The 15,698-nt window shown below is 37.4% G+C and overlaps 1 protein-coding gene across 4 annotated transcripts in view; it reads left to right on the top strand.

The window, feature by feature from the left end:
* WDR72 (WD repeat domain 72) overlaps positions 1-15,698 on the top strand; it is a 217,361-nt gene that overhangs the window by 27,398 nt on the left and 174,265 nt on the right. For all 4 annotated transcript variants that reach the window (XM_045812117.2, XM_045812116.2, XM_045812115.2 and 1 more), the window contains 3 exons: positions 4,731-4,895; positions 9,254-9,360; positions 15,166-15,244. In XM_045812117.2, the coding sequence (XP_045668073.2) occupies positions 4,731-4,895; positions 9,254-9,360; positions 15,166-15,244 (351 nt within the window). The remainder of the gene's footprint in view (positions 1-4,730; positions 4,896-9,253; positions 9,361-15,165; positions 15,245-15,698) is intronic.

Raw genomic sequence — 15,698 nt, 5'->3', positions numbered from 1 at the left:
CACTTTGAGTGATAGCTAAGTATGAAAACTTAGGTTGACATTCACCTTCAGCACTTTACGGGTAATATTCCAATAACTTCTGTCCATAATTTTGCTGTGGAGAGATCTGCTTCGAGCAAGCACCCTTGCTGTTCCTTTTTCAGGTAGTTTTGTTCTATTTCTTGCATGTTTTGGCTTTAGTGTAACTACAGTTTCTCTAGGATGTGCTTTGGTGTCCATTTATTTCTATTTTCATCCTTCTTAACACATTGGATTCTTAAATCTAAGTTTTCATATCTTTGAAATATTCTGGAAAATGGTAGACCTGTTAACTTTTTAATAATATGCTTTTAAAAATATTTCGAACTTAGGAGTAAACAGTATAGTACAAAGAACTATTTTTGTGAAAACTTCTTAGTGGTAAGTTGCCAGTCTTCTCCATCTTCTAAGAATTTAGTTTGTACTCCTTAGAACAAAGATATGCTCCTACACAATCACAATGAACCTTTTAAAATAGGAAATTAGCATCGATACATAACTACTATTCAGTCCTAGACCCCACTCAAGTATTGCCAGGTATCCCAGTAATGTCCGTTGTAGTAAGAGAATCTAGGTGAGACCCATGTCTTGCATTTAGTGGTCATGTCCTTTGAGTTTTTTGGTTGGAGCCTTCCTCAGTCTTTGACTTTCTTGACCTTACCTGGCCGTTTTGAAAATTACAGGTCAGTTATTTCGTAGGGTCCTTCAGTTTGTTTTAGTCATGACTAGATTCAGGTCACACATCTATGGCAGGAACACATGTTATTCTCATGGCATCCTGTCGGGTGGTGCGTGGGTCCAGTTTGCCCCATCACTGATAATTTTTACTTCCATTACTTGCTAGGCTCTTCCTGTGTGAAGTTACTCTCTTATTTCCTTTGTAATTAGTAATGATCAGTAGGAATGCGTGGTTTCCCATTTTATTCAGTGAATCTCAATCTGTTCCTAGTATGATTCACTTTGATGCTCATAATTGTCCGTAATTTGGGCCAGTACCTCCTTACCCAGCGTGAACTTCGTCGTCACTCCACTTGGGCTCTAGCACACCGCACTGGCTCTCCCTTCCATACAAATACCCTTCTCACCTTGCACTGGTTTCTGAGCCCCACACCACGGCCACTTCCTTTATCATCCTCATGGTGTGAACTCCTTCCTTCTTGCTCAGGCTCCAACACCCAGTATGCAACAGCCTTGCGCACGTTGTCCCTTTTCACTCTGCTTGGACTGTGCATCTCACACGGGGCTGTCCTCGTCTGGGCATATTACTCATCCTCCCTGGGCTCCACCTCCGTGTGTTCTCCTATACAGATGCCCTCCTCATACTACTGAGCTCTGACACTCCAGTCATGCTTTCTCTGCCTATTGGTTTTAGGACTGAACTAGCCAGAAAGAGAAAGGGTTCTACCTTTTTTGGAGCTTATATTAGATAAATGTTGGGTGTTTCCATCATCTGTAGCTCTTAATATCTCTGATTGATTTTAACTCTCTGATTTTTTTCACTCAACATCTATTTCTTAATCACTTCTTGCCTTTTTTATTTTGTAATTTCTTGAGAGTTATCTTTAAGTCCATTGATTCCCTCTTCACTTGAGTCTGTTTTGATATATTCTCTTCACATTTGTTATATTCCAATGATTATATTTTATTCTAGAAGTAGTATTTGTTTCTTTTAAAATTCTGGTTATTTTTTTATAGGCTGTCTTTTTTCCTAAGGTTTCAAGTTTCTTCTTTTGTCTCTTTAATAGTTTTTTTTTTTTAAGATTTTATTTATTTATTTGACAGAGAGGGAGAGGGAGAGAGCACAAGTAGTGGGAGCGGCAGGCAGAGGGAGAGGGAGAGGGAGAAGCAGGCTCCCTGGTGAGCAGAGAGCCTGACATGGGGCTCAATTCCAGGACTCTGGGATCATGACCTGAGCCGAAGGCAGACGCTTAACCAGCTGAGCCACCCAGGTGCTCCTGTTTAATAGTTTATCACAACTTAACATATTTGTTCTTCTTTCACAATAAGTTTTATATTGTTCTCTTATTATTGGTTCTGGTGGTATGGATTGTTCTGTTTACTAATGGTTTATTATTTTCTTGAATGCTTTGTAGTTTCTTATTGCAAGCTTATTTGCCACTGGAGTTACTTGTATCTGTGAAAACCATATGCAGTCTTGGTTGTGAAAGTATCTTCCAAAATGCTTTAAAAAAACTCTATTAAAATGTAATAGATATGCAGTATATTTATATGTATTTATAAGTCTACATGTATGTATTGAAAGTATACTATTATATGTGTTTTACATATGTGTTCATTCATGAGATAATCACCGCAGTCAAAATAATGAACATATCTACCATCCTCAGAAGTTTCTCTATTCTCCTTTGCAATCTCTGTAATCCCTGTTTCTTTCTCCTGTTCATAGGCAACCACTAAGCTGCTTCCTGTTGTCCTAGAGTAATTCGAATTTTCTAGAATTTTATACAAATGGAGTCATATTATATTTATTCTTTTTAGCTACTGTTTTCATTCAGTGTAATTACTTCCAGTTTCATCTATGTTGTGAAAATTAAGAGTTCATTCCTTTTTATGGCAGAATAGTATTCCATTGTGTGGCTATCCCACAATTCGTTTATCCATTCACCTCATTTAATGGATTTGAGTTTCCAGTTTTGGGCTATTATAAATAAAACTCTACATGTAGAAATCTTTTTGTAAATATTTGCTTTCTTTTCTCTTGGGTGAGACCTAGGGATGAAGTGACTGTGTAACGTCCCTGAGCACATGTTTCACTTTGTAAAAAAAATTCCAAAACTGTTTTCCATTGTGTATTTCCAACAGCAGTGTATGAGTTCTGTTGTTTTACATTCTTAACACTTGGCATGATTTTTTAAAAATTTGAGATATTCTAGTTAAGCGTGTAGTGTTTTTGAGAGGCCTCCCACTGATATCATTGACCAGAGAACAATTACTTACCTGGATTTCTGCATGTGGGGATTCTGGCCTTGTATGTATGTAAAGATATTTTTTATTCCAAATCTGTTTGTGGTTTAGGTTTGGCATATTTTTCTTAGGAGATTTGGAAATAAGCTTCCTTATCTTTCTGAATAGTGTTGGAGTTTTTCTAGATTCCATTTCATTGAGTAAGGAAGATTTCTTGTCCTTAAGCGGGGATTAACAGTGACTCAGCTCCCATTTCAGATTTTACTTAGATTTGTACTGCTTGGAATTCCCTAGACTTATTTACAAGCGTAGCCATGAGTCAACAATTAAAACACACATACACACACACACACACACACACGTGTGTGCATGCACGCATGCACAGCATTGTTTCTCTGTGTTTGAAGTAGAAGTCCAGGCTCCAGTTACAGTGTTACTGAAACCAGAACTCTCTGGTTAGCTTAGTAATGTGATCAATATGTGTGGTCCTGATAGTCTGAATTGCAAAGCTCCAAATAGTTCCCATAGAAATCTTGGTTTCATGGTACCTGGGGACCACTTGTGTACTGAGCTAAGAAGTGAATCATCAGGAACTTGTACTGAATACCAAACAACTGAACAACAAATAAAATTTTGAAAGCAACCAGTTTATGGGTTAAGCATGGCCTACATCAAATTTGTGCTCATGGTGTCAATGCATACTCATGTTTATATGTGTGTGTGTGTGTCTATGTGTAATCAAACATTATAAATGATATGTACCATAAAATTTAATAACTTATTTTGGTGCTTATCCTTCCTATGCCTCAGAACCAGAAGTCCTGTAGGACAGAAGGTTTTCACTTTGTTAACTTTATCAAGCCAGATTTGGAAAGTAAGCTAAACATGGGAAGTAAATTGGTATCTTCCTCCCTCTCTTATCTTTGACGTTTTTAATGAGACTAAATATACACCATAAAGTCATAAGAGGAAACTTCCTAATTTACTGTAAAGACTTAAAGCATTATTCATCACCAGATTATTTGTATTTCAGAAAAGAATGGGGGAAACATTTAACTTAGTGTGTCACAGACTAATGCACATACCACTAGGTGTATTTCAGATTTTGGGTGGGGCACAGGCAAGCATTTTTTGATAAGTATATATATTCATCTTAACCCTTGTAACTAACACGTGAAGGTAGTAATTTCATGAAAATTCGTGTTGAGGAAGATATCAAATACAAAAATAGGTGAAATAAAAATTATTAGAAGTAGTATAGGTGGAACATGAATATGACAGATATCAGGAGAGTCACATGTGAATCTTTGAAGACTAGGAAACACTATTTTTTGTAGAAAAGATTTACTTAACTGGAAAGTTCAGATATTTGTTACATAGGTGAAGTGGTGACATTTTTGGGGAGAGAGAGTATGCAAACTGTCTTCAAATTACAGCGTGTAGCCAGCTCTGTTCTTCTTGAGAGGCCTTGCTGGACTTTGAGCAAGTCAGGATCACCCGTAGTCAAAGCCGTGTGTGGAGTGGGTGGACTATTCTGTCCTTGTCTTTGTCAGCATCAATGATCACAAACTGGGCTAAAAGTCATTGCTGTGTGGTGAATTAACACTGGGCATGGTAATTTCAATGGCTACTGACTGCCTTCTCCTCTAATTGACAGGGAAGCACCCTTTTCCCCATCTCTGGGAGAATACATCCCAGAGGTGTAGATCATGGTAAATCCATTCGTGACATGATCAGTCCCCCCACATTTATGAATAATGACTGTGTCCATTTTCTCCTGTGTTCAGAATCCTCTCAGCATGAGGTCCTCTCTACAGGCAGTAGCGCTCTGGGGGAAGAAGGCCCCTCCGCACAGCATCACTGCCATAATGATCACTGATGACCAGCAAACCATTGTGACTGGAAGTCAAGAAGGTCAGCTCTGTCTCTGGAATCTCTCACCTGAACTAAAGGTTAGTGAAAATGATTCACTTCGAAGCAGACGGCACTCACAAAATAAGCACAACTTGCTTCTACCTGCCATGACGGTGGGAGTTTTGCATGATTGTTAAAAAGGTGCTCCCTGAAGCAATAAATTGGCTTTACTTCTGAATTTGGAGAAAATGAAGTACTATATGATGGATCAAGATCATATTTGAAAATTAGATTATGAATATTGCTAATCTTAGCTACCGGCTAAGTGTTATCACCCTTTAAACTATGCTGAGTTTTACCGTTTTACATCCTGAATTATATGTTTAAGTAACTGAACTACAGACATGTAAGTATAATTCTAAAAATTATGGCTCATTAATCTAAACAAAGGGCACTCTTGAAAACCGCTATTAACTAAATGAGTAATATCTTAATTATCTGGGTGTTCCTGTCAGTTTGGCCTTCTTGCTATTCTTTTCGTCTCTGCTTGCGTGTGATTTTTAAAGATCCCATCAGAAAGCTCTAAATCCAATTTACTATTGTCGTCTTCCTATCTCACAACCTGACCTCACCTAGGATTTGGCCCATTGATTAGCAATTAATTGTCCCTGTCCCAAGTCATAAACATTTAACATATTGGAATAGATATTTGCTTAGTGCTGGCAGCCTCTGGACCCAATTTGAACATTTAAACTAATGATGTACTTAAAGTATACTGCCCTCATTAAGAAGCCTTTTAAAGATCAAAGACTATTTTTAGCCTTTAAAGTTTGTCACTTTAAAACCTAAATTAACAATTAATTGTAATTCTATTTTATAGTGTAATTAATTAACATCTCCCATCACAGAGGACTTACACTACAGGACTGCCAAGAACTGTAAAGCAGACCAGCTCAGCTCAATGTTTATGAACATTCCTGAAAGAAGGAACTGGTGTTGCAACAGCTGAGCTTTGAAAAGTGGCCCTCACATTTATTATCTCCTAGAGATACTTCTGAATGGCTTAAATGGTCTTGCTACCCTTTTTAATGTTTCAAGTATAGTGTTTTCCGGCTGAGTAGTTGTCTTGTAGCACGTAGGTTGCGATAAGCTTAAGAAATTTGGAAGCCTCGCATCTGTATCTTTTTACGTAGGTTCCTGGTATTTACTCAGCATTTGTTCAACATGCATTTATTGACTACGTATTATAAGTTAGGTAGTGTGCTAGGTACCTGCGTCCAAACACAGATGAGAAGACTTGGTGCTGGCTGCGCAGGGGGCTGCAGTGTAGTCGACGAAGGACATAGGCTAATGCAGTGCACTGATGTGATGATACAAGATACTCTGAGTACCTGAAGTGGTGAGGGATTTAGATTAAAAAAAAAAAATTAACTAGCAAGAGCTAACGCCACATGCTAATTAAAAGCAGTGGCAATATTAAGGGATTTCGAGATAATTTATGCAAGGAGATGACATAATCCTATATTAGTATATTTGTGATTGAGACTATCATTTGGTATTAATGTGAAGGGCATACCAAAGGGAGGGGGAGAGGAGATAAGGGGCAGTGACTATGGTAGGAACTTCTACATTAATTTAGTCAAGAAAATTAAACACAAACAATGAATCATGGAACACTACATCAAAAACTAATGATGTACTCTATGGTGACTAACATAACATAATAATAATAGTAATAAAAAGTTTTTGAATATGAACCAAATCAGTGACAGAGGGGTTGAAATAGAGATGAAAAATGGAAAGATATTAAGAAGAAAGAATATGCAGAACTGAGCCACTGATTGGAGTGTGGGTAGAAGGGCAGGAATAGTTAAAGATACCCTGTAGATTTGGGGTTTGGGTGATGGGTGAGGCTGGTGATGTGACAGTGTCATGGATTTGTAGAAGGAATAGAGGTGATTAGAGAATAGGAATAGGAAGGGAAAGGAGGTGATTTAAGTTTTGGACATCTTGGAGTATCCAGGTATTTATTAGGGGATTGGGAACACAGTCTCAGCTTTTCCCTGTCCGTGGGGGGTGGGATTGCAGGCTACAGGAGAGTAGAGAATAAGCTTCTCATGACATGCGCAGGTAATGCATGCTGCTTCCAGGCTCAGGCTCTGACTCCCAAAGACCTCTTCGTGAGGTCTGCCAGTGAGGAGCTTCTCCAAGTTTCATGCTGGAAACTACTTCACTTGTCTTTCCTGGTATTGATTGCTGGTATTTATAACACTTTTAAGCATGGAGAAAGCCGAGCTGAACATCCTCCCAGATATATTCCCTAAGTATTGCTATGTTCTATTTTTCTTCCTATTTAATACTCTGAAGGAAACACAACAGTGACAAAATGAAGAATAACGAGAATAGCAATATTGTGTACAGGAAAAGAATGGAGAGCTTGGTCAAGTTCTAATATTTACCAACTTTCATATGGAGCAAGTGCCATATTCTTTGAACCTTGATTTCTTCATCTGTGAAATGGGCATTAAACCCTGTTCGTAGTTGCATCAGTGCCCGAATATGGTGGATGCTCATCAAGTTGTGTGTTCCCATTTGTGCTCTTGGAAGTTCCTGAGGTGAGGGGTGGGGGTGGGGTGCACAATGAATCATGGAGGTAGAGCCTATGAATAGAAGTAAAGGTCTCCTGGATTTCATCATGACGATGAGTAGGTGTGATGGTGGATTTTTTTGTTGCCTTTACTTAAGGCAGTTCCAGAATATGATAAAATGAAGAGATATAATGAATTGTCACAGTTTAACTACATGTGGGGATTTAGTAGTAGAATGAGGACTCCCATCTACAAAGCAATGGAGTACCATTATGCAATTTTGTCCATAGATTTCTTCCGGGAGAAGAAATCTCCTTGATTTGCCCTAATTCCTTGCTTAACTTGGCCTGTAAAAAATGGAAAGGTGTTAAATTCATAGGCGTATGTGTTCCAGAATTTAGTGATGGGGAAAGATGGTATGTTGTTTTTTGAGATGGAATCATCTGGATTTCCCAGGAAAAAGGTAGAATAAGGTCAATGGTTTTAAGCAACCACAAAACTTCTTCGTAGCTCTTGAAATTTAGTCTAACAACAGGTCTTTAGAGAAGCATTTCTGATTGTGATAGAAGTAAGATGAAGGCAGAGAATGATTGTGTTTTGAAGTAATTTGTCCTCACTGTTATGATTTGGTTATCATCTCTGGATATGTCTGCATAGTTCAGAAAAAGCATAATGAATTTTATTCCCCTCAAGACAAGTTTTATTACCTACAAATTTTCTAGTTATTCAAATTAAATTTTTAGTCCCTATTGACAACCTCTTTTCCACTTGAGGGGATCCTGCCTGTCTTTTGTTTTGTAGTTTGATTTTCATAATCTTGTTTTATAAAATAAAGAGCAATAAACATCTTCCACACAGATAATGGAAGAATTAGCCCTTGGTGCTATATTTCTTAATTCATGTACAGTAGAAAGACATTGGCTTTTTCAGCAATAGCTTAGTTAAAATTTTATTCTTAGGGGTGCCTGGGTGGCTCAGTCATTAAGCATCTGCCTTCGGCTCAGGGCATGATCCCAGCGTTCTGGGATCGAGCCCCACATCGGGCTCCTCTGCTGGGAGCCTGCTTCTTCCTCTCCCACTCCCCCTGCTTGTGTTCCCTCTCTTGCAGGCTGTCTCTATCTCTGTCAAATAAATAAATAAAATCTTTAAAAAAATTTTTATTTTTAATGTGGAAAAAATTAATTTTTACTATTTCTGAAGCAGGAAACCAAATAAGGTTACGATAAGGTTATAATGGTTACAAAAAAAGGTAATATTTTCCTTGTATTATTTTGTAAACTCATTTCTAAATTCTGAAATTTGCTCATTAATATGCTGCTATCAATTGAGGCACATTTTGTGCATCAGAAACATCAACACTGACTTATTTGTATTCAAAACCTAGGTGTTGTAAAACAGGTCTGGCGATTATTTAGGTTTTGTGGTGGATACAAAACCAAAGCCAAAAACAAAAAAAAATGTGTACAATACATCTCCTATGTCTAGACGTTTATTAAGATTTTTTTAAAAAACTATTTGAGAGAGAGCGGACATGAATGGTGGGGAGAGGCAGAGGGAGAAGGAGAAGCAGACTCCCCACTGAGTAGGGAGCCCGACACAGGGCTTGATCCCAGGACCCTAAGATCCTAACTTGAGCCAAAGGCAGATGCTTAACCAACTGAGCCACTTAACCAACCAAGTGCCCCTGTATCTAGATGTTTATTCTGTGAATTTTGATATGGCATAGATGAGTTTTCCTAAAACCTATGTAGAGCAAAAACATAATGTAGCAGGGTTTCCTAATCAGAATTATGAATACTTACATAATGTGATGTTGATATTCTTCAAAAATTTATAGCTGTTTATAAGCTTACCCTCATCATTTTCAGATTTCAGCTAAAGAACTTCTATTTGGTCATTCGGCTTCAGTAACATGTTTGGCAAGAGCGAGGGATTTCTCGAAACAGCCCTATGTCGTTAGTGCTGCTGAAAATGGGTAGGTAAAATGTGCACAACTTTGTGTTGCCTCTCCCTTTTTAAAACCAACGATGGGGTACAGAATTCGGGGGCTGAAGGAAATCTTAGTGATTTTCATGTTCCTTTAATATAGAGGAAAATTTAGATCTTGAATGGTAGAGTGATTTGTGTGATGATTCCAAGGAACGTGATCAGTACTGTGTCTCCCAATTTAACTCTTTTTTTTTTTTTCTTGCTGGATTAATACCAAAATAAACACTCCAACTTGTGTATCGGGCCTTGTGGCAGCCTCACTGTGTAAAGGGTAACGGCAAATGCCACCTGTTGAAGAATTGAAAACGGAAAAGTCTGGGTGCTTGTCATTTTCCATGGAGTAACTCACTTTGAGCTCTTAAGTAAACCTATCTAAGCCTTCATCGTTTTGTAAAACAAGTCAGTAGTTATAATCTTCATGTTACACACTTGTCTGATGTCATTATAGGAGAAGTAGAGGAGAGGGCTCAATGGCAAGTGAGATGGGGTGGGAGAAGAGAAAGGAACATAGACTGTGATTTGGGTGCGGTTTTATGGAAGCAAGGTTTATTCCAATGAAATAGGATTAAGCTGTAAGAAAAAGCCTCACCAATGGAAGACGAGTTGGCCTCTGCTGATGAGTTATTTGCCAAAATAGACTCAGGAATGCAGAATCAGTTCGGCATGCATTTGTGAATCAGGGATTGGATTACTGGTTGAAACAAGAGAACCCCCTCCTTTTTTTGTTTTTAACCTGAGGAGAAAGTATATGGCCCTGAACTCTGAGAACCAAAAGAATAATGAGTGTCCAACTTGAAGAAACTGAATAGTTTAACAAAATATTAGTGAAACGGATATCAAAGAGGTACCTATTCTCATTGTTGACAGCAAAGCCATCATTGTTAAACTTAGAGAGATTGAACTTCGGGTGAGGCTAGAGTGAAATGCCCTGGTACCTTCCTTTCTTAACAATTGCTAGTAGCTTTCATATGCTAGGGCTGCCCAACGCCTGCTACACAAGCTGACATATTTATTGCCAGCTAGAGAATTTGGAAGATGGTGGGTTTTTTTTGTTTTTGTTTTTCCTGAGACTACTTGGAGAATTGAGAAAAATTAATTACTAAATGAGAAATAGCTCTGGAAAGTAACTGAGTTCCAACCTGAGGTTTTTGCCCACAGTAGTCTAGCTCTAAAAAAGAAACTAAGGTTAATGGACATATTCTTGATGATAGATGAATTCAGGTGTACGACCCTGCAAATATGATTATTAAAGAGCCAAGGACTCTGGTTTGGTCTTCCTTTCCCAAGATGATCTGAATTTTCTGGAATTCTATTCCTTCAAGATGCAAAACTTGGCCTGCATCTGTAAGACAGTTTTTAGGCAGTATCTACATTTCAGCTACTGCATACTTAACAAATCCTACTTTAACCTGTTGAAAGTTACTAAACTAACTAGGCTTGGTCCATTATGTCCCAAACAATAATGATTTTTTTAGCTTTGAGAAGACTTGGGAAGTGACTGTAAACTTAGCATTTCTGCTTCCAAAATGTTCAGAGGAGACCCAGAATTGCTGTGATTCAGTTTTTCATTTTTTTCCCAAATTATAGTTCATCAGTAGGCATAAGGCATAAGATTCAGGAATTCCAATGAATTCCAGGATGACTGAAAGGAAATACATACGTGTCGAAGCAACAGAATGCCAAAGAAAAGAAGATCCTGAAAGTGGTTAGTGGGAAAAAACAGTTTATAACAGAATGAAATTAAGCTGACTTCTCAACAGTAAAATTGAAACTAGACAGCAGTGAAATATCTTCAAAAAGTTGAGAGAAAACATCTGCCAACTTAGAATTGCATGTCTAGCAAAAATATCTTCCTAAAAATGAGGTCAAATATAATAACATTTAGGACAAATACTGAGAATGCTCAGTGCTAACAGATCTTCTATGAGCAACAGAATTCTAAGTGATATTCTTCAGTAAGAAAAGCAATGATTTGAGAAGGAGGAGCTGAAATGGAAGAAGGAATATTGAACAAAACCAGCAAAGTTTTAGGAAGTGTAAATAAATACAGACTATTAGACAACAATGTTTATGTTTCTCCCATGCCCTGCTCCCATACATATATGCACAATCCTAGTCAGCAGTTGCATAGGATAGGGTAGTGACCAGATTCCACATATTCTGGTGTTCTAGAAGTGGGTAAAACTGTTGATTAACTTCGGACTTTAAGCGAGATGTACATGTTGATATGTCCAGGGTAGCTGCTGAAAGAACACATAGAAGAAATAAAAATAAAAGAAATAGAATACAGAACTTCCAACTTGGAAAAGAAAAAAATAATGTTATTTAATCCAAAGGAGACAAAAATAAACGGGGCAAATGGAAAGCACAAAATAAGGTAGTTAAGATAAATCTGACTAAAACCGTAATCTCAATTATACAGAAGGCCTGAGCCCTCTAGTTAAATCACAAAGATTGTCATACAATTTAAAAGACAAAAACAGCATAAGAAAATAGATTAAAAATAAATGGATGGAAAAAGATTTATCAGATGAATACCGACCAAAATAACGTTGAGATAGCTGTATAAATATTTTATATTAATAAATACACACAGTTAGTAAAACCTTAAGGCACAAAAGCCTTGGCATTGATAAAGAGGGTTATTACTTATTAATAAAACTTTCAATCACCAGCAGGAGATGAGACCAGAAAGTTAGGCAGGCACCCAGTCTTAGGGCCTTCTAGAACAGTGTTCCTCCAACCTGAGCTTGCATCAGGACCCCCTGTAGAACTTGTGTAAATACAGATTTCTGGGCGCCACTCCCAGAGGTACAGGTTCAGTAGGTCTGCGCTGAGCTTCAAGAACTTGCATTTTATTTTTAAGAACTTGCATTTCTAACACGGTCCTGGACAATGCTGAGGCTGCTTGTTCAGAGAATATATCTGGTGTAGCGAGTATTCTACAAGGGGGGCAGTAAGAGAAAGTATGATGTCAAGAATGACTTGGGAAACTCATTGGTGATGATACCAGTTATGAGGATAGGAAACTAAGGAGGACAGATGTTATGCTTCATTGTGAATATGAGGAGTGTGAAGTCTTGCAAGTCATCCACGTAGAGAGATATCTAATAGCTAGTTTCATATGGAAATCTAGAGCTCAGTGAACAGGTCTGGGTTTCCAGTGTCATATACATGGTATTCGAAGTGATGGGAGTAGGTAATTCACCCAGAGAGGATGTGAAATGTGAACACGTAAGAAAGCCTAAAACAAAAATCTAAGGAAAATCAGCATTTAAAGCAGCAGAAGAATGGAGCCTGAGAAGGCCAATGAAATCCCAAAAGTATAATGGAAGACAAGAGAAAAGAGAGTTTGAAGAATATAAGGGACTTGGAATTCAAGATGGCAAAACCGTGTTTTTCTATTTCTATTAAAATAGAAATCATAACAGTTTTATAAGCACACAAATATAAGAATAGGAATGGGGCCAAGAGAAAATAGTGTGTTCCTGAAAGTAGAAAAGTGGACAGAAGAATGGTAACTGATCTCTTTATCCACTGGGTGAATTTTTTATTGAGGCGCTAAGGTGGGGATGTAGAACTGAATAAGGAAAAAAGGCCTTTTCTCCAGGAATTCAGTGAGAATTTAGCAATTTTGTAACTTTGTATGTTGTAGATACTTTCCTCTGGGTTCTTTTCAGTGAAATTAAAAAATCAAGAATTTAAAAACTTTGAAAATTGTTAAACTTTTTTTTATAATTCAAGGTGTTTAATCTCTGTAGAAATGTTGGGAATAGTATTTCAAAAGGAAAAGAAGAATGTACATTTTAATAGTCAATTTACCTATGTTCTTATTAAGTATGTAACTTGTCCAGTTCCAGCTAAAATGTCAATGCTGCTTTTGATACACACACACATTTGCTTTCTTTCCTTAAAAAGAATTTATAGGCAAAGAATCAGTTTTTGCTTTGTGGTATTTTTGTATTTCTCTCTCTCTCTCTCTCTTTTTTTTTTTTTTACTTTAAGATAGAAAATAAGATGATAAGAAAACAAATAGGGAAAGCATTAGATTCCAAGAGAGTTTAGAAACATTAGCATCACTGAGAGAGCTTTTACTGATGCCCAGGCTCCAACCTTGAAAAATATGATTTAATTAGCGGGGCTTGATGTCTGGGTTCGGTCCCAGACATCAGTATTTTTAAAAAGTTCCCTGATAATTCTCATGTACAGCCAGTTTAGAACCACTGGTTTAGAGATAGACTTATCTAGAAACAGACTAACTGACCAAGAGCTTTGCAAAACAGATATGCCAGGACCTCAACCCAGAGCCACAGAATTAGAATCTCTGTGGACAATTTTTGAAATATGCACAGGTGATACACAGCTAGAGTTGAGAACCATGCTAATAAACTCCAATTCCTTGTGAAGCTAAAATTTTATATTAATAGCAAGTTAAGGTTCTATTTTTTTTTTTACCTTTGAGATATATTATTTCAGTTTCTACCTCCTTCCCAGTTTTATTTTTCACGCACGCACACACACACACACACACACCCACACACACACACACACACATTTTCCCCTTGTTTTACTGAGTTTTCATATTACCTCAAATCCTTTTTGGAATAAAGTCAGATATAAACAAAGAAAAAACTTACGAATATTTTGTTTCTATATCCAGAACAGGGTTTGTCAACCTCAGCACTAATGACATTTTGGAGCACCGGAGAAGTCTTTGTTGTGGGGCCATCCTGCACATCCTAGGATATTTAGCAGCATGGCTGGCCTTTCCCCACTAGATGGCAGTAGTGTGTTCCTAGTGGGACAATCAGAACTTATCCCTTACCATTGTACAATGTCTTTGGGGGGCAAAATCGCCCTAGGTTGAGAACCACCGATTTAAAGATTGATTTCCAGGGTTTGGCCAGAAAAACGAAAACAAAAAAAAAAGTCCAGCAAACAACAAATGCATCTAGGATTTACTATTATTAATTCATATCTTTTGCTTCTTAATATCAGCTTCTCCCTTTAAAGCCAATAAAGCTTTCATTTATTCTTTCGTGGAAAGTTTTGCTTATGTGTTGAAAGTGTCAGAACTGAAGGATATTGCCAAACAACTCCGAAACAGCCATTCTGGTTTTCGTGACCTGAAATCATGTAGATTTAAATTGTCCTACGCCGGATGATATATTTTGTAGCTGTATTTCATAATTTTATGTACATCCTTGTAACATGTAGGAAAGCAAGTCAGAGTTTTCTAAACAATGAGAATTTTCTAAATATGTAGTGGGGGGTGTGATTTCAGCATTTCAGGATAAGCCAAGAAATAAACCCTATCAATGGTAGACCAAATGTAGCCTCTTGGTGGCGCTGTTTATTTTTATAAAAATGATACCTCACCTCCAAGAGATGCAGCTCTTGATGCATTATGCTTTTCAGAATATGTAGTTTAAGTTCAGTGAAATAAACCATTTTCAACAGGATGCGGTTTCCATGGAAAGATTGTTGTATTGTCACTCTAACAGACTGTGATAGCTGGATCCACACAATTTGGTTTAGGTCAGGTTGGCGCTGAAGTAAGGTTTGTAGGCTGGCGGCAGGGTGTAATTACCCAAACAAAAAGACACAGATACGGTATGTCATCCCTGCTAATGACCACGACATTTTCTTGCTCAGTAATCTGTAACAAAAAGCCACATAAACGATCAGGTTGCATTTAAGTGCAGCACTAAAGAAAAACTTGGTGACACAAAAATTATTTCAGCCAATTGAGTAGAAATGACAGAGAATAATACAAAGTTATCTGTGCTAGGGAGATGTGTGTTTGGAATGTCACCAATGGACAGTGCGTGGAGACGGCCACACTTCCTTACAGGCACACTGCAATCTGTGTAAGTACCTTCCCCGCCTTCAGAACATTTCTGGATTCTGGAAACTCCTTTAGAGCATTTGCTAAGCACACCTTTAAAGAAAGGTCTTTGGAGGATATTCTTTTCTTTGATTTTTATTTTGTCCCTGGAGTAGGATAGTGTCAGTTATCATCTGTTATTTTGGCATTTTTCTTTCCCAAAAGTTACTATTCAAGCTTTTTTTTCTAATTCTTTCTTTATTTCTGTATCCACTAAACAGAAAATTCGAAAGACAATTTTTAATTTTTTCTTAGTTACACTCACAGCACACAGACACACATAGAAAGATTCAGTTGTAATGACATGCTATTTTATAAAGCAAAAAAGTTTTTTTTTCTCTTCAATTTTAACCTGTTTTGGGGTGGATAGGGTCTTAATTTCTGAATTTCTTATTTATGAAAAGATAACAGAAAGTATAGCCGTACCTTTATAAGCA

Source organism: Ursus americanus, chromosome 36 (assembly GCF_024610735.1).
Source record: "Ursus americanus isolate L20-20 chromosome 36, mUrsAme1.1.p, whole genome shotgun sequence".
Lineage (NCBI taxonomy): Eukaryota > Metazoa > Chordata > Mammalia > Carnivora > Ursidae > Ursus > Ursus americanus.
The sequence above is the reverse complement of the archived record's forward strand: the minus strand, read 5'-3'. Positions and strand labels throughout refer to the sequence as shown.